The sequence below is a fragment of the Podarcis pityusensis genome, assembly GCF_964106645.2.
Source record: "Podarcis pityusensis genome assembly, chromosome: 11".
NCBI lineage: Eukaryota > Metazoa > Chordata > Lepidosauria > Squamata > Lacertidae > Podarcis > Podarcis pityusensis.
Window position 1 is genome coordinate 36479006 of NC_138036.1, and position 19587 is coordinate 36498592.

General features: G+C 41.8%; 1 protein-coding gene across 5 annotated transcripts in view; it reads right to left on the bottom strand.

Moving 5' to 3' along the window:
• Window positions 1–19587, bottom strand: part of KIAA0825 — a 195725-nt gene that overhangs the window by 172940 nt on the left and 3198 nt on the right. For all 5 annotated transcript variants that reach the window (XM_080972312.1, XM_080972311.1, XM_080972313.1 and 2 more), the window contains exons 2-4: window positions 4764–4876; window positions 3829–3968; window positions 1291–1459 (exon numbers count right to left, since the gene is read on the bottom strand). In XM_080972312.1, coding sequence (XP_080828438.1) covers window positions 1291–1459; window positions 3829–3959 — 300 coding nt within the window. In that variant the 5' untranslated portion in view covers window positions 3960–3968; window positions 4764–4876. The remainder of the gene's footprint in view (window positions 1–1290; window positions 1460–3828; window positions 3969–4763; window positions 4877–19587) is intronic.

A 19587-nucleotide genomic window follows, 5' to 3' on the forward strand; every position in this document is an offset into this window, starting at 1 on the left:
CAACTGCAGAAGAAAAAAGATAATTACACATGCCTGAATCATTTTTTTCAAGGAAGATGTCTGAAGAAATGAGTCAAATAGAAGTGATGAGATTTGAAGCTCTAGGCTAATTAACAATTTGAAAATTAACAAATCACTGGATCCAAGTGACATCTACAGGGGCTCTTCGGGAATTCAATGTGAAATTACAGGTTTACTTTAAAAAAAAAGAAATTGCCACTAAAATCATAAGTCTTTATACTAATGGTTTTAAAGTCATTTTAATTATTTAGTCTTTAGCTAAATATAATACCAATTTTTATGACGTAATAAAGAGAGGAGCAAACTAGGAAATTACAGGCCACTTAATCAAGAGGGTTCAATCTCTTTAAAATGCTTTTGATTATTTAAAGCCATAATAACAGTTCAGCTAGAATTTTACTGCAGATCAAGAAAAGTACCACCAATTTCAAGAGGATGCCAACAAGGTTAATGAGCTAAGACAAAGAAGCTAAAAGAGGAAAGAAGGTTTCCTTCAGAAAACAGAAGCCTTGTGCAAATGAACAGCATGAAGAGGAAAACAAACTTTGGCAAGTAAAATACAAACATATAAAATGCAAAAAATGGGGGACACACCCGACAAGCATATAATTAAACACATTAAGATCAACAATAACAAAATATTTAAATACCAGAGGCTGCACCCCTGGCTCACTAGCTCCAACTACCCCACTCCCTAGACCTTGCAGATACCCTACCTGTTGCCCCCTAGATCTCAATCCCTACCCCATTAATCCCTTAGAAGAGTCAGCCTGGCAGGAGAAGCACCACAGGAAGGAGGCTTGAAGAGGTGGCCAGTCCAGGGATCTGCTGCTGACACCAACTTCCCCATGCTGATTCTTCATCCTAATCTGTGGCAGAAGCACTTTTCATACCTTCCACTTTCCCCTTTTTTCTTTTCTCATTCTTTTATTATTTTTTATCATTAAGAGGACTGTGCACACATGAAGCTGATGGCTGGCTGGTGAAGGACCCTGTGTGAGAGGCAGGGAAGGGAAGATATCCAAGGCTGGGAGGTTTGAAGAAGAAAGGGAAGCTCTGAGGTGAGAGCTGGGAGGATCCACCCCCTTCTATGCGAGACAAGGATTAAGATCAATGTTTGAGAAAGGAATTTGTATTTTCTTCACTCTATCTTTCTTTTTCTTTTTTATCATTTAATTAGTTTGTTTCTTACTGCATTGCATGATATTCAATTTTTTTTAATAAAAGAAAATAATTTTTAACTATGGCATAAAACAACAGCATTTTTACCAGTGTTTGGAGAAACTTGATCAATTCTCTGTGAGGGGTTGAAGATGGCTTGATTGAACTGAAACTGCAATTATTTAACCACTGAAGGCAGTCAGTTGTGTCTTGTAGCAATTCATCAGGACAAGTTTCATTTATTTCTGATTGTAGCTCCTTAAGACACTGTTCCATGCTAAAGTAGAAAAGAAGCAAACATTAAAAATGAATACTTATCATTTACGGCAAAGTATTCAACATTAAATAGCATTATATAACACTTTAATTTACCATATTAACAGTAATTTAGTTTTATGGACACTATCAATGCAGAAGCCTGTCCTGGTGAGCAGGCCTCACTGTGCACGTGTCATAATACAGTTGGGGTTAATCACCACCTTACAACCTTAAAAACAATTGGATGTGTGTGCTTTTTCCATCACTCCTAAAACAGGGATTATTTTATCCTTTCTACCCTCAGGGGTAGAAAATTACTGAAGTTCACTAGTAATATAACAGTGGTGCAGGAGCAAAGCCAGTCACAAAATGGTGGCAGGTTTAATCAGCTGGTAATTACTGACACCATTTTCTACAAATATGTAATCCATTTGGGGGCTGAATTCTTTGCCACAGTGTTTTCCTGCGGAGACAAGCTCCGCTCCCCTCCCTCCCATCTGCTAGAACCAGAAGAGGGCTGAAACGAGCGCAGTAGCAACAGGTGCAGCTTCCAATTGCTTGGGAAAAGCCCAGCAGAGGAGGAGACTTACACGGCTGTGGGGAGGTGGGGACTTTCAGTCTTGTCAACTGATTAATGGGGTAAGAGCTAATGGGGATTAGCTGCTGTGTTCATTAGGTCTCACTAGTGACAGTCAACCCTGTGAATATCATGTTTTTTGCTAATAAAGAGTTAACTCCAACTCTGAATGGTGTGATTTACTGCCGACTCGTTCTTTGACACCCATGGCTCTTCAGCCGCCTGACTCATCACTGCCTCTTGACCTCCCTCCTTTCACTTGCTTCAGCTTCTGCCTCCGATTCTTGACCTCTCTGCCACAGACTCTCCCAGCTCACTAAGCCCTGTTACTCTTTAAGCTTTCAACACCTCCTGTTCCCAGCCTTCTTCCCTTGGGGGTTCCCCAGCAGTTTCCCCCATCATTCCTCTCCGTCCCACCAGTCTACAACAGAGAGTTACAATTCTCAAGGGTTTCCTGAAAATTGAAGGGTAAACCATTCTGAAAATTGCAGCTCTGTGGCAGACTAGGGGTCTCCTAACAACTCTCAGGATTCTTTGGGAAGCCATGGTTGATGTGCTGATTGTATCATTTTAAACAAAGTTCAAAAATATCTAAACACTGCAGATGCTATCTAACCTGATAAAGATGCAATTTTCCCCTATTGGATCATCCTCTGAAACCATACTAATGACTGTAATATATGAAAGTGTCTTTAAAAAGTAATCAAGTATGGGTGGCCTATCAAGCACATTCAAAGGCCTTTTCAAGAAACCTTAGAGAAAGAATGGGTTCGAAATGGTGCCCCTGAAACAAATATCTTATCTTTATCAAAGAACCTTTTCATGAATTCAAGGACTACTATGGAAAATAATACCCTATGGTCCACACTCAACTTCCAGATATAATATACCATTCCAACACTAGTTCTAAATGTGATAAAAAACCAGGATGTATCTTCGTAACTTATTTAAGCCTGTCTTAGGAATCTGAAACTCAATGCACCAGTCATAGACTTTGGTTTCTGGGACATTTTGTCAAAGACTTCTATTGTAGTATCTAATGTGTCTCACTTAATCAAAGTTAATGAATTATAGCTTTGTGAACTGTAAAGGCTCAACTATTGTTTGTTACCTAAACCTGGTTCCATTAAAAATAAGGTTTGAGACTAATCTACCTGATAAGTGATAACCAATTATTGCAAGCCACTACAACCCTTTACAGAACAAAATGTTTCCAATAATTTGTCCTAACATTGATAGAAGGATTAGGATTAGGCACAGAGACATCACTTTGGTAAAAACCACAATGCTTCATTATAGCAAAATATATATCAGTTCAGTTCCAGTTTATTAATAGGCCACAGAACTCCAAATCTCAATAAGTATATTCACAAAATCTTCTAACTCATTTAGCAAAATAATTTCTGACTTAATATGGTGCATAGCAGTCTCAAGGCTGAATTCTTGCCAAATAGCACTGAAATGTTTTTGAATTTAATGAACCATGCATTCCACGGGGCTTTCAGCACTATATCCTTTAACCAATAGTGAGGGGAGGAACAATTATATTGAAGGAGTTTGCCTCACCTGAATGTCTTGGTAGCAATACAATGTATACTCTCTCAATGTATTCTTTTATCAGGTCTGACTCTGGTACTACTTTCTTGATCCAGGGAAGTACATGTTTCATTTTTAGAATGAAATAAGGATAAGTATATAAGTAACTGATGGAATTTTTAAAATCAGGTTGCAGAAAACTACCTAACAAAAGCAGTAGCAATCAGCATAAATGCAACTGAAGTTGACTTCTGCCCCAATACCACACAGCTTACCTAGAAGCATTTTTCTTTATTTTCTCATCAATGTCACCAAGTATCTGCTGAAACTCCAGATCTCCAGGAAGTATGTTTAACAAACAATCCAAGTTGGAAGAATCAAGAGAATATTCACCTCCCCACTCCATTTCCAAATACTAAATTAGATAATAAAAACAGAAGATAAATAGTAAGATTAAATATATTTGAAAATTTGATTGCAGAAATGCTAAATGATAAGAGAAATGAAGCATACTGGGATATACAAGACTATGTATAGTGAGCTCCTCCCTCAACAGTCAAAATGCAGCAGAGAGAGAGATGGGGAATCCATCATCTATGCCATGGGTAGGCAAATTAAGGCCCGGGGGCCAGATCCGGCCCAATCGCCTTCTAAATCTGACTTGCAGACGGTCCGGGAATCAGTGCGTTTTTACATGAGTAAAATGTGTCCTTTTATTTAAAATGCATCTCTGGGTTATTTGTGGGGCACAGGAATTCGTTCATTTCCCCCCCCCCAAAAAAATATAGTCTGACCTCCCACAAGGTCTGAGGGACAGTGGACCGGCCCCCTGCTGAAAAGGTTCGCTGACCCCTGACTATGCAGAGAAACCAGCTACCTCAGGCTCCCTGGTGTGCTTACGGTGAGCTCTCAAAAGCCAGCACACTAATATTGGTTTCTTACTAATTATTGCAAAATTCCCCAAGGCAAACTAGTCAATGCAATCCTGTCTGTAGCACATATTCATATCCTGTAAAGATCCAAAGGTCAGTATAGCTAATTCCCCCAAATAACCTTTTGTCTGCATACATACCTAAGATATAAATTCACATGTGTGTGTACTAGCACACAAGCAGATCTGGTAACAGAGAGCAGGGACTGTATTTTTTGTTACTGATCTCATGTAGGTCACTCTGGAATGGAGGGCCTGCATAACAAGAGTACAACTCACCCGATGGGCAGAACCAAGGCAAAAGGGTGGCTAAAGGCTGGAGAAGCATCTGTGTCCTCCACAACGACTCACCAGAGGGCATAGATGTCACATCAGTGTTCAGATACTATTCTCTACAGAAAACAGAACACATAAAAATTCATATTAAATAATTAGCCACCAAAAATAATTCATATTCAACATGGGCTACAAAACTGTTTTCAAATGTTTGAATTTAACAATACCATATTGCTTCTGCAAAGTGCTCATGCTTTGGTACACTTTTTGCTGATTATAAGAAAAAGAAAACATCCCATTTGTGTGTTTTCTACAATACGAATTACAATCTATTGTGAAAATACAAACATTGTATTTGCCAATGTTAGGTTCATGCAATTTCCTTGGTTTATTATGGGAATTAAAACAGAATTTCAGAGCGTGTCATTTTAATAAAGTAATCAGTAAATATTAGCCAACATATTCCCCAGAATCTGCATTCATCCATTTAAATGTTTTTTTCAAGCAAGGTACAAATCTAAGGGAAAGATTCAGGTCACTGTTTCAAAACTTTTGTAAAAGTAGGGATATATACTCAATTCTAAAAGTTCATACTGTATTTTTCGCCCTATAGGATGCACCGTCCCATAAGGTGCACCTAGTTTTTTGGGGGGGAAATAAAGGGGGGGAAATAATTCCCCCCCCCAGGCGCGGGGCTGGGGCGGGGGAAGCCCGAGCTTCCCCCGACCCCAGCCCCCAGAACAGGCAACTCTCCACAAGCCGTGGGAGCCTGGCGCCGGGCTCCCGCGCCTTGCGGAGAGCTGCGCGAAGCCTGGGCGTGCTGAGCTCAGCGCGCCCAGCCTTCGGCATGCAGGCAACTCTCCGCAAGCCGCGGGAGCCCAGCGCCGGGCTCCCGCGCCTTGCGGAGAGCTACGTGAAGCCTGGAGAGCGAGAGGGGTCGGTGCACACCGACCCCTCTCGCTCTCCAGGCTTCAGCGAAAGCCTGCATTCGCCCCATAGGACACACACACGTTTCCCCTTCATTTTTGGAGGGGAAAAAGTGCGTCCTATGGGGCGAAAAATACGGTACTTGATGGGACAAGCATTTATTTTATATTTAGCAACAGGAAGCAAAGTACAAAAAGTAACGTCAGAATCAGCTCATGCTCTGGCACAATCATCCAAAGGAGACCTAATAAGATGTATCAATTTACATTTACACCCTGTTGCCATCTGCAGGTTCACGTCAGCTTCCAATATTTTAAAAATGGCAAGAGATAAGAAGTGGCAAGAAGTAACAAAGGAGGCTAAATTAGGATAGATGCAGATTTGTAAAACTATCTGCTCTTTTTTAAGCACAGGACAGCTCTGTGACTGGATATAAGAAACTGAATCAAAATAAGGTATTATGGCTTTGTCCACAATCCCAGGAATGTTAAAAGAAAGGCTTGGCAGGTTATAATTCAGTGAAGTGCAGCGAACATAGAACAATAGGTACCAAATTAGCATGCCCATTAAAACTCTGAGGATCTTTAGAAGTTGTTATTTTAGGCTGCAGATGACAGCATTCTCAGAGTGTTGACCAGTGGTATGGTAGAGGCATCACTGCCAACAGTTCACTCACATTTTGTAGATTTCTGGAATGCTTCAAAATCTGTTTTATTAGAAACAATGAGACAATATACTTGAGCATATGCACCAAAGGCAATGTTATCTATCATATCACCTTCAACTATTTTAAAAGCTACTGTTTGTCTAGCCAGATTTATTAATAATGTCTTCAACATACCACTTTACTGGAAAGTATGATCATACTAAACTATGGCTGCCAATTCCTGACCACAGTATGAAGCTCTGTCATCTATCAACTAATCCCTGATATTATATCTGAAATTGTACAGTGGTACCTCGGGTTACATACGCTTTAGGTTACATATGCTTCAGGTTACAGACTCCGCTAACCCAGAAATAATACCTCGGGTTAAGAACTTTGCTTCAGGATGAGAACAGAAATCGCGTGACGGCAGTGCGGCAGCAGTGGGAGGCCTCATTAGCTAAAGTGGTGCTTCAGGTTAAGAACAGTTTCAGGTTAAGAACGGACCTCTGGAACGAATTAAGTACGTAACCAGAGGTACCACTGTATTTTTAAGAAAAAGTGTCCCCTTATGTTATATTCTGCTGCACTAAGTTTTCAGTGTTGAAATCATTCTTTATTAACATCTCTGAAACCAAACAGAAAGAAAGGTTGAAGAAGAGATCCTTGCACTCCTCCTATTATTGTATATGCCCATGTCTCAGACAACTATGTGGCACCTGTAAACGCCCATCCACAGATCGAAGCAGCTGAGTGGGAACATATGGGGTAAGACGATTCTTTATCGTTATCAAGCCCTCGTTGCCTCAAATGGCACCCTCCTGTAACTTTTTCAATGAATAATGAAACAATTAACTACTTTGTACATTATAATCATAAAGTATCATATTTAAATTTTATTCATATTTATGAACACTTCCTTAAAATCACACAAAGTAAGCAGCTTGATTTTAAAACTTCCTTCTTCTGCATGGGAATAATTTGAAGAGATGAAGGGTGCCATTCAGTGCTGGGCCAGCAGGATTCTGCTGATGCAATGTGACTTCTGTTTCCTTCTCTCCCCTGTGCTCCCAGAATCTGCTACAGAGGGTCTCCCATAACTCTGAAGCTGATTTTGAGACTGTGTGGAGCTGGAGGGTACAAGAGAGGAAAAGGAAGACATACACACATACATGTCCTTTGAGCCAATAGAGCTGCAGCAGTGAAAATGGCCCAAAGTTTCTGCATGCACTTCAGAACTTCTGAGCCATTCTTCCCCACTTCCTGCTATAGACCTTTGTATCTCCTCCAGCCAAAAACTGCTATAGAAAAATTTGGGAGACTCTGGGGCAGCCTGTGATGCAGCACAGGGAGCTACAGCTACAACAGAGAATCCATAGAACCCCAGTGCACATGCATAAGCAGCTGCATGCATTCAGAGGCCTCTTTAGGCCTCTTTAGTTTCTGTCTTGTATTTCTTCTTTGGTCCTTTACTATTGAACACGATATCATAATATTCAGATTCATGAATTTTTGTATTCCAAATTCCTCACAGAATACATAAGCAGAAAAAGAAACTATCATAATTTCCTTCCCTATGTAATCATCAGTTTCACTTCCTTTGACATTTCTGCTACTAGTTATGTTATAGAGAAGGAACATGGACTATGGGTTTATATCAGCTCACAACTACTGAAATTGACTTTTTAAAACAAAGAGTACTGTACATCTAGTGTTTGAGAACCCAACTGTAATTCAGTTGTACTGTGTTCACTGCTTAATGTGTCTGAATAAATCTAACATTTAAAATCTATCAACTCAGGCATCATGATCTTAGCCACAAATAATAGAGAGTGTCAGTGTCAATTTTGCTCTCTCACACTCACTTCCCTTCACTCCATCTGATTTTAATAATCCTTGTCAAGGCACAAACTGTCCAAATTACCTTCTTGACACAGAAGCTTTCATGAAGGAGACAGAATCTCAACTTTCATTTAGTAAGTACAAAAGAAAGCTGTCCAGCTGGACAAATATTATTTCCAGTCTTGACAACTTCAACAGTAAATCATGTATTTTAATTTTAAACCAAGGCTGCCAGGAGTTTGATATAAACTGCTTGTTTAATGTAGATTCATGGGATTAGTAGGTAAACAACTGGGACTGTATTTTAAAAAGTAAGACCAAATAAAATGAGTTGCACAAAAAAAAAAAAAACTACAGAATGAAAGAAACATCATATATAAAAACTTATAAAAAGGGGAAGATCAGAAATAATTTCAGAAACTTACGTTTTCAGGAGAGAAACCATAAAATATTTTATAAACTCTCTACTTTGCTCAATCCTAATACCTGCCTCACCAATAGTGCTGAAGGATGATGTGATAGCATTGTGCCCCCTCCCCAAATGACACACATCATTGCTAGCAAATGAATAATATGGAGAGGCAGAATGGAAGAGATTATTTGTGTGAACTGAATTGTTCTCTAATTGAAATCCACAGTATTACTAACTCTTGAAAAACAAAGTTCTGGTATCTGGTTGCAACCTGGGGTGCAAAGAAGCAGAGTCCCAGCCACATGAGGGTAGAGCTTACAGAAAATGCTCTCTCTGTGTACAGCTACAGCAGAGGTCAGCAAACATTTTGAGCAGGGGGACGGTCCACTGTCCCTCAGACCTTGCGGGGGGCTGGACTACATTTTTTTTTGGGGGGGGGGGATGAATTAATTCCTATGCCCCACAAATAACCCAGAGATGCATTTTAAATAAAAGCACACATTCTACTCATGTAAAAACACACTGATTCCTGGACTGTCTGTGGGTCGGATTTAGAAGGCAATTGGGCCAGATTCGGCCCCCAGGCCTTAGTTTGCCTACCCATGAGCTACAGCATATGCTTTCAAGTCCTTTACCACCAAGTAATACTAGCCACACATGATGCCAGCCGCCACAGCTCAATCACAAAATCTAGAGTACAAAACAAAACAATGTTTTGGCTGACACCATGCATGCAGATATGATTGTGGGTCTCCCCTTGCTCATGGAGGATATACAACACCACTGCCTTCAAGGGAGTGAAAATTCTTTATTTTATTTTTTAGGACAACACAACTATTTCCAACATTTCTAGTTCTGCTATTTGTTAAAGTTTTTCTTCACCACTTAATTTGCTAAGCAACTAATGAGATCACAAAACTGGCCAGAAGGCTGCTGTATCTGAATGGAAGACAACCTAAGAATCTGATTTATATTACTTTCCAGTGTCACACCATGTAACAAACAATATTCCTACAGAGACATAGTACATAAAGTTATTTTCAGAAAGCATATCCAAACTTTCTAAGAGCAATTCTCTGCAACAGGGGTTCTCATTTCCTCCCACTTCAGAAGGTGGAAAAATATGAGCCCAACAGTCACAAAACCGATGAGCCTCAGTCAAAAGGTACAGGGGTGAATCCAATGACAAAATAGTGGCAGGTAAAGGCAGAGTTTGGCATAATTAGTTAGTAATTACCAGCATCATTTTGTATTGATATCTAATCCATTTTGGAAATTTCAAAATTATTTGCCATTGTGATTTTCTCGGGGCAAGGAGCTCCACCGTTTAACTTACTTCAAGTTAACTACAAAAGCTGTATTTGGGACTAACTGAAATTTTCATGTAACCCAGACACTGAAGTAGTAGTCTAACCTGGAAGTTAACCAGAGCAGGGATAACCATGGCCAGGCACCCTCTGTCCAGGGGTGGTTATAACTGTTAGGCTATTTCCGTTCCACCTTAAAAAGAGAGCAGGTTGTTGTGTCACAGCCTGCGTATTTCCTGTTCACAGGAAGTTTTTTTTTTGTTTATTGCTTTCGTTCTCTCTCTGCGTCTGGACACGCAAGCAGGCAGTCATGTTTTTTCTTTGTTCTGATCAACGCTGAATAAAGTTGTAAATAATGCTCTCCTGAGTGCACCTTTCGTTGTGCGAACTCTGCTGAAAGGGCGTACACCAGCCTTGGAATGTGGCATGTTATTTCTGAGGCTCGTGTTGCTAATTGACTGATACTGCGTATCTACGGGAGATCGATGGATCGTCCGGCATCGGCGTGGGGGCATGATGGCTTTTGTCTCCCTGGCAGTATCCCAACAATAACTGCCTTGGCAAGTGAAAGATGCCACATGCCATGGCTGCCACAACCTCTCATTTCAAATCTGGATCTACCAGCACTCAGATGAATAAAAGAAGAACTGAGTGCTGGTGTCATTTGGGTACTGCTGCTACTTTAGTCTTTCGATAGCCACATCCAAAATTTCCTGTACATTATGAGCAGCATGAGAGACAATACTGAACCCTGAGTGACCTCCAAAACACAAATCCCACCTTCTGGAGTTGGTCCACCAGGCAGGACCAGAACCACAAAGGTATAGCATAACAACCCCCCAGCCAGCCTATCCAGATTCTATAGTAAATGGAACTGAAAGCCACAAAGAAATCCAGAATTAACAGGGCCACACTCCACCCATCCTTCTCCCAGTAGGGGTTATCCATCAGGGTAACCAAGAATGCTTCAGTAACAAAACCAGGTCTGAAGCCAGATTTAAATACACCCAGATACTGAAAATATTTCATTTCCAAAGCTCTTATTAGCCCGAGACCTAGATATCTCAAGGATTGCCTCCTCTTAAATGAATCTTCTGTTCTGTTCAGAGGAGGCCATGATTTGAGTCCCCTCACTATTTGAGGTGAGGAAGCCGAGTCATGGGACATTATACCCAGGCCAAATAACTCAAGGATCTTGTTTGGCAAAACTGCCCCTTGCCTTCTGGTGATCCATTAAAATGTTCTTATTTTGGAAGGCATTTCAGGTAGGCTTTTTAGAATGATTCTGATTCTGAAGCTGCAGTGGTTTTTCATCATTTTGCCTGCTTTTCTGATTTTTGGTTTTGTGATCTTGCTAAATGTTTCATTCATAGATAGATAGATAGATTGGTTTGATTTTTGTACTTTAGGTATCTTTTGAGTTTTATCCCATTAGCTGACTTGAGTGCTTTTGGGAAAGCAGAATGGTAAGACAGAAATATTTTAATCAAATACAGTTTAAATAAACAACATTTCCATAAAACAAATGCAAAAGAATTGCAAGTGCAATTGGTTGGCAAATAAAATGTGTCAAATAACAAATGTTAAGCACTTATGCATGTGTTGTGTTATTATATAATGGGGCTTATATTTAAAATAATGAACATTTAAAATCTTAATTGCCTTGAATAGAAGGAAATTAAATATAGGAATCTGTTTCTGTGCTTGGTAGGGGCAGACACACAAACAAAGCATTGGCAATTTAGCTGGAAGCACCCCACCCTAAAATAGAGTTTCTAGATTTTTAGTTTGAGGCTCAGAATAAGCTATTGAAGAAGCTATTTATGTGTTTTAGATGTGCCATTCAGTTTTTTTTCCTTTAAGAATTTAGCAAAAGAAATGTGAAAGCCTAAGTGAAAATGACATTAAGGTTGTGACACCAATAACAAAAGCCAAGATATATAAAGTTAAGCTGACAGTCAACCTTAAATCATGCTATTGTGCTTATTCTTTTTAAAAAACAACAATATGAGTTAATGACAAGATGTCAGACTTTGAATTGCCTGAAGTTTGTCATTTGGTGTCTGTGTCACAACCTTAATGTTATTTAAATGTAGTTTTTAGTATCTATTATTTAAAAGGTCTATTTTAAGACAGCAAAAAGCTTTGATAGAGGAAACCTCAAAGTACACCGCGTTACTGGTATGCCATTTCATTAGAAGTAGTGCATAAAACATACATTGTTGACAAATCTAATTCATTAAAGGTGAGATAGATGCACTTTAAAACGACTGGCTGGCATCATTATCTACAGTTCCCTTATAAATTATTACTCTTTTCCTTTTGACTGAACTTGTCACTATTTACCTTTCAGAGTATGAATCTTGTGCATCAGACTTGTTTAGAGAAGTTGGAAGTCAAATAAGCTACTTTCTTTAAGCAGAAGCAAACATTTTAAACAATTTCCAAAGAAGTGGCCATATTTGTCTGTTGCAGCAAAATCAACAAAGCATCTTGTGGCATCTTAAAGACTATGCTCAAGGACTATAGTCCACTTTAACAGATGCTTGAAGTCCCCTCACTATTGGACTATGCTGGATTTGTCTACTCTGGATAAATTACCATATTACAGGACCTAATAATGTCATCCACATTCATTTATCTGATCATCTCCCAATGTGATATATGTGATTTGCCAACAATGTCCTTTTACATTCTACATAGTACAAACCACCCAGTCTCTACATGAAAGGACCAATGGGCAAAAATCTCATTAACTGACCTTAAAGTGGCCATACTTGAACTTCAAAACAGAGATCGCAAAGTGAAACTACTGAATTTAATTCCTCAAGAGTTTTGATTGCTGTTACCATCACAGAAAAAGGTCCTTCCTCTAGTGGCTGTTTATTGTATTTACAGAGGTTGCAGTACAACTAGAAGGGCCTCACCACCTGATTGTCATGTTATCCAATGCAGTGGTGGAGAATCAATATTGGCCTGCCAGGTGTTCCAATTTGGTCCATGAGGCCAGTTTCTCAAAACCATACCCACCTATCTATCACCTGACATGACTCCAATGGGTTTGCATTGAAGCCCCTGCCAAACCCATGCTTCCCCGCTTCATTTTAGTAGTGACTTGCTGCCTGTGAGGTGCTTTGCAGTCTCAACTTTGGAGCTTCCAAGTGCCAGATCATTGTGATTTCAACTAATTGACAGTGGGAGCAGACCCCACATGTCAAATTTGGCCAACAAGACCAATCTGGTCTGTGAAGCCATAAACTTCCTCATGCCTGCTGTAGGGTAACAGGAAGAAAGGCATTACTTTGGCTATCCTAGTCCCAAGTTGTTATATGTAAATGCAAAAACTTTACCGGCAACTGGTACAACTCCTGTAAGAGCAGTACAATGTTACATGAGAGGCTGCCCCTACTGGCTGCATTTTACAATAGCTACAGCTTCGAAACCAACCTTAAGGGTAGTCCCAAATAGAGTATATTACAATTCTCCAGTCTTGAGGTTTCTAATGTATGGGTCACAGTGATGAAGTTATCTTTGCCCAGGAACAGGTGTAGTTGGCATACCAGCTGGATTGGGTAGAAGGAACTCCTCACTACAAAGGTTACTTGAGTCTCCAATATCAGTGATCAATGTAAGAGCACCCCATAACTATGGTCAGTATTACTATACTAGGAACACCAGCATGGTCTAGTAGTTACAGTGTCTGACTAGGACTGGGCAGACCCAGCAAATCCCCACTCAGCCATGAAGCCTACTGGGTAACCTGGGACCAAGTACAGTGGTACCTCGTGTTACAGACACTTCAGGTTACAGACGCTTCAGGATACAGACTCCGCTAACTCAGAAATAGTACCTCAGGTTAAGAACTTTGCTTCAGGATGAGAACAGAAATCGCATGGCGGTGGCAGCAGGAGGCCCCATTAGCTAAAGTGGTACCCCAGGTTAAGAACAGTTTCAGGTTAAGAACGGACCTCCAGAACGAATTAAGTTCTCAACCCAAGGTACCACTGTACTAGCTCTCTGCCTAACCTATAAGAAAGGATTCTGAGAATAAAATGAGGAGAACTGTTACACAACCTTTTGGAAACTCAGGATGTAAAATAGTGAATACATCAATTACTTGTCCTCTGCAATATGGTTCTTACAATTTGCCATACTGAGTATTCCCAGCTACACAGCTGAGCCTCATCAAATATAACTACAGCAAACAAAACTCAAACAACAAATGAACTGGCATAGCTCAGTCTTCCTAGGCATAGAGCCAGACCAGATGAAAAGAGATAGAAAAGATGGATCAATGCTGTGTAACTTAACCGCATTCATCACATACCCTAGCGGAGTACCAGGTAGCCATCCAACTGATCTCCTGTACCAAATAACAAAGTAGAATCACAGACCATCCACATATATTTTTCATGCAAGGTAAAAGCACTTGAGAAGGCAAAATTTCCATGAGAAAATTGAGGAAAAATAAAAAGTTTTAGTTATTTGTTTAAAATATATAGCTTGATTTCATTAATAAAAAGGCATTCCAGAGCAGGTTGCGACATTAAGAAACCCCACTTCTCCTGAACTTATCTTCCCTTCAAATGGCTGTTTGGCATTTAAAAAGCTGAAAAAACAAGAGAGATTACGTGAAAAAGCATATAACATGTAGTTCTGCCTTTACACTGTCTGAAGTAGAGAAGGAACTATAGAAGGCCACTAATAAGACTGAAATCATATTCAAACTGGAATAAGCCCTATTGAACTTAAAGGGACTTAGGGACCAATCATATCTCCCATCTGGTAGTGGCTGGGTGGAACAGAGCTCATGATGGAAGGTGAACAGTTTCATCCCAGGTTTTGCTGGCACAACAGAGAAGCCCTGATTGAGCCCACTGTCGGTAGGTGAACCAGCTTAGGATCCACTGGCTCCTGGGGACTTCCGGGTTGGCGCCATCGCCGAATGGCGGACTCCCTCCGAGCTCCAGAGGGAGTCTGCTCGGCAGGGGCTGGGTCCTACCGCGCCGGCGACGCGGGGACCCTCAAAAACCACGGGCACGGAGCCCGTGGACATGGGGACTCGGCTGGCACCGCTAGCGCCCTCCCGACTCGTGAAGGAGCCTTTTTAAAGGCTTCGGATCGGGTGCCGGGGAGTGGCGTGGTGCTTTGAGTCCATTGCTTCCCCTGCCGAGCGCAGCCGCATGCCATTCGACGGAGAGCGCTGACTTCTTCCATTGGAAATTCGGACTATCAACAACAACCCGTGAGTAATTGGGAAACCGGGTACAAAAGGAGAAAAAAAGAAATTTTTTTCGGATTCGGCACGAGCGGGGGGGATCTAAAAAGGAAGTCAGTCCCCCCCCTGATTGTAAACATTCTAAAACAAGGACTGGGTAACCAAGATCGAAAGAGAAGTTTATTGCTGACAAAAATCATTATTTCCACGAAGGGAAATTACAAGAATTGTGCTGGAGGAGAAGAGTGGAGGGTGAGAGGGAAAATGCAACCCCCCCTGGGAACCGGGGCGATTCGTAGAACCTGGCGAAGAGAGACGGAGACTTTGACAGCTGTCAAAGTAGCTGTCAAAGCTGGAGAATATAAAGAGGACTTTGTTACAAGGACTTTGCTGGCTAATTCTGTTACAATTTGACACAATATGGATATAAACTGTCGGAAAATAAGGAACAACAATTTGACTTTTGGATTAGAGGATATAAAGTTACTACAATCCCCCTAGAGGGGTTTCGGGACATTACAAGTGGTCGTATGTGGAAAATCACTCTGGGATTCACACAGGACTTATCTTCTGGGAAAGCTGCAAAACTGACATAGTATTTTGTCTACAGAGGTGTTTACATTAAAAGGAGACAATAGAATTTTCTATTGAAGAAAGGAAGGGACTGGACGTAAGTTTTTGTTCCTGAACAACAAACCTCTGTAGAGATACCAGATTTCGGAATAAGAACGTTTTAGCAGCTGAACAAGACAAGAAACCTGAGAAAGTAAGGAATAAAAAGAACAAAGGACTAACTACGACACGGAAAGAACAATGGGAGGAGCAGCAAAGACCAAGGAAATTAAAGACATCTATTAGACTGGATTTTTGAAGTTAAACATTATTAAAATAAACAAATTAAAAGAAAACCGGCAAGGTGGAATGGGAAAAATCTGGCCATGGACTTGAGATCTCCAGGCTGACAACATATAGACTGATGGACATGTGGAATTCAAACCGGGGAAGGGAAGGGGGAGTTTTGGAATCCAAAGGCTAATGTAACCATCTTTTTGAAACTTCTTATACTTTTTATCTTCTATTTCTTTATATAACTTTTGTATATTATGGTATTTTGATTTGGCATGTTTAAAAAAAAGGGAATTCGTGGAAGGAAATTGGGGTTGATCTTGGGGAAAAATCTTTTTTCTTTTTCTGTTAATGATGAGGGATGATGATAAAATTGTATAATTTAAATTGGTTAATGGGTTAAACATATTAAGTTTTAAAATGGGAGTGAGAGCTTGTGGAACCAAATTAATGAAAGGGGAATACAGTCGGGGGGGGGAGGAGGGAGTCCTAGAAAGAAGATAACGAAAGTAAGGCTCTAAATGTATTCTATCTTTTCTTTTCTGTTATTTTTCTATATTATTGGAAATTCTAATAAATATGATTTAAAAAAAAAAAAAAAAGGATCCACTGGCTCCTTGGACAGTTCAGTTCCACTTCTTCCTCATCTCATAAACACCCTGATAGCATTTTTGGCACACACAAAGGAAACCTTTATAGTGGCACAAATCCCCTGCTGGTGGAGCACAATGGATCCAGGCAGAGCCACCAAATTCTCTCCAACACAGGGGTTTAGATGGCTCTGTTATTTTAAATTGACATGTACAGTGGTGCCTCGCAAGACGAAATTAATTCGTTCCACAAGTTTTTTCTTCTTGCGAGTTTTTCGTCTTGCGATGCACAGTTTCCCATAGGAATGCATTGAAAATCAATTAATGCGTTCCTAGGGAAACCGCTTGCCAGGCTGGCGGTGCGGAGAAGGGCTTTTCTCCCCACCGCAAGCCTTCAGGACAGGTACGGGAACAGAGGGGAAGGCGCGCAGCGCTTTCCCTCTGTTCCCGGGGCTTGCGTGGGAGGAGGGTTTTTCCTCCCCACCGCCAACATTCAGAACAGCATTCTGAATGTTGGCGGTGGGAAGGAAAACCCTCCTCCCACCCCAAGTCTTCAGGAAAGCCATCCGATGCCGAGCGGCGGGAGAAGGTGTCCCCCCCCGCCCGGCATCGGAGCTTCGTTCCGATGCCGGGCGGCGGGAGGAGGCATTTCCCCCCCCCGCCCGGCATCGGAGCTTCGTTCCGATGCCGGGCGGGGGGGAGGAGGCGTTCCCCCCCCCGCCCGGCATCGGAGCTTCGTTCCGATGCCGGGCGGGGGGGAGGAGGCGTTCCCCCCCCGCCCGGCATCGGAGCTTCGTTCCGATGCCGGGCGGCGGGAGGAGGCATTTCCCCCCCCGCCCGGCATCGGAACGAAGCTCCGATGCCGGGCTGGGGGGGGAGGAAGCGTTCCCCCCCCCGCCCGGCATCGGAGCTTCGTTCCGATGCCGGGCGGCGGGAGGAGGCATTTCCCCCCCCCGCCCGGCATCGGAGCTTCGTTCCGATGCCGGGCGGCGGGAGGAGGCATTTCCCCCCCCGCCCGGCATCGGAGCTTCGTTCCGATGCCGGGCGGGGGGGAGGAGGCGTTCCCCCCCCCCCGCCCAGCATCGGAGCTTCGTTCCGATGCCGGGCGGGGGGGGAGGAGGCGTTCTCCCCCCCCCCGCCCGGCATCGGAGCTTCGTTCCGATGCCGGGCGGCGGGAGGAGGCATTCCCCCCCCCGCCCGGCATCGGAGCTTCGTTCCGATGCCGGGGGGAGGAAGCGTTCCCCCCCCGGCATCGGAGCTTCGTTCCGATGCCGGGCGGGGGGAGGAGGTCCGAGGACAGTGGGGAAGACGCGCTGCGCTTCCCCGCTGTCCCGGAGATTTCCCTATGGGCTTTCGTCTTGCGAAGCAAGCCCATAGGGAAATTCGTTTTGCGAAGCGCCTCCAAAACGGAAAACCCTTTCGTCTAGCGGGTTTTCCGTCTTGCGAGGCGTTCGTCTTGCGGGGCACCACTGTATGTGCATGTGCCATGCAAGTGAGGAGCAAGCACATACTTCTATGAGCATATTCTATGTAGACCACATACCCCAATACTTTGAGCATACTTGTTCTAAGTAAAACAATCCAGAATTCCTCCTATTAAGCTAACTGAAACAGTATCTTCATAGACTGTAAGCCATAGACGAGGGCCTATAATTTTCTATTATTATACAGTGCCTAGTGTGATCCTATTGGAAGGTCTGACTGGTGTTGGACTGAATGAACTGAAACAAAGCTGTAAATAAGACTGATACTTATTTTGGGTCATAATACCTGGAACAATTTTAAGGATACAAAGACTAAATACTATTATTATCAACCTTATTGTAAGCATCCAATTAACTGATTAGCAATAGGAAATTTTATAAGAACAGTACACTATTGCAGCAAAGCCACAATTCATATGGTGGGATTGGACAAGTTACTATCATTTAATATTAATAGCCTCTCTTGCAGGGATACTGTGGGGCTGAAGAGGATAAATATTAGAAAGCACTTAACATAGAAAGCTCACTGTATTAATGTATCAACAGGGATGCTACAAAATCATATATAAGAACATTGTAAAGCTATTTTAGTTAATTACTTTTCAACGAAAGGGATTAGAACAGTAAGTAGGTCAAAAGAGAGTACAAGATTACAAGTATAAAGCATTGCCTTGTGATAAGGAGTAAGGTATTAGAGTAACATTCTCAGGCGGTCAGGAATTTAGGACATATTTTCTTTTTCACCTAAGTACTAAAGAAGACTAATTTTCAATAATATGCTGACATTATAGTTCATGCAACATTTTAATAAAAAAAGAAGAAAATAGTTTTGCTTATGATAATCTGCTCTTTTACTTCATGCTAGATGGTGCTTAATTGTGTTCTAGTAGGTAGCAAAGGTTCCTAGCCCAAAAGGTATACCCACAAGGTATCTTAAGTTTTATCTTGGATTTATATCACTTAAGTACAGAAGGAAAAGTAGAGATAAGGGATTGCTGAGGGACAATGCGGAGTGGGGGATGTTCTATGAGGTATAGGAAGAAAAAAAGGAATGGTTCTATAGAGAGATGTATGATGTAGGGAAAGACAAAAGGAGTGGGGATTTGAAATATATAGCTATAGTACTATAAAGAGAAAAGAGAACACTTTAGAAAAAAAAGTCTGGCAGGCTATGTTATGGGATGCTGCAGAACACTATCTCCTCCAGTGCTATTTAATATCTACATGAAGTCGCTGGGAGTGGTCACTGGGAGTTTTGGGGCCAGGTGCCATCAGTATACTGATAACACTTGACTCTATTTCTCCATAACATCACAATCAGGAGAGGCTGTGCAGTCGCAGGACCATTACTTGCATGCAGTGGTGAGATGGATGAGGTAAAACATGCTGAGCTTGAATCCTGGCAAGATGGAGACAATTTAGGTAACTAGTTCCCTTGTCCAAGAAATTGGTCAACTGCCCATCCTGGATGGCGTTGCACTCCCTGAAGAAACACGTTTGCAGTTTAGGGTGTTTCTGGACGCAGCTCTATCACCGGAGGCTCAGGTAGCCTCAG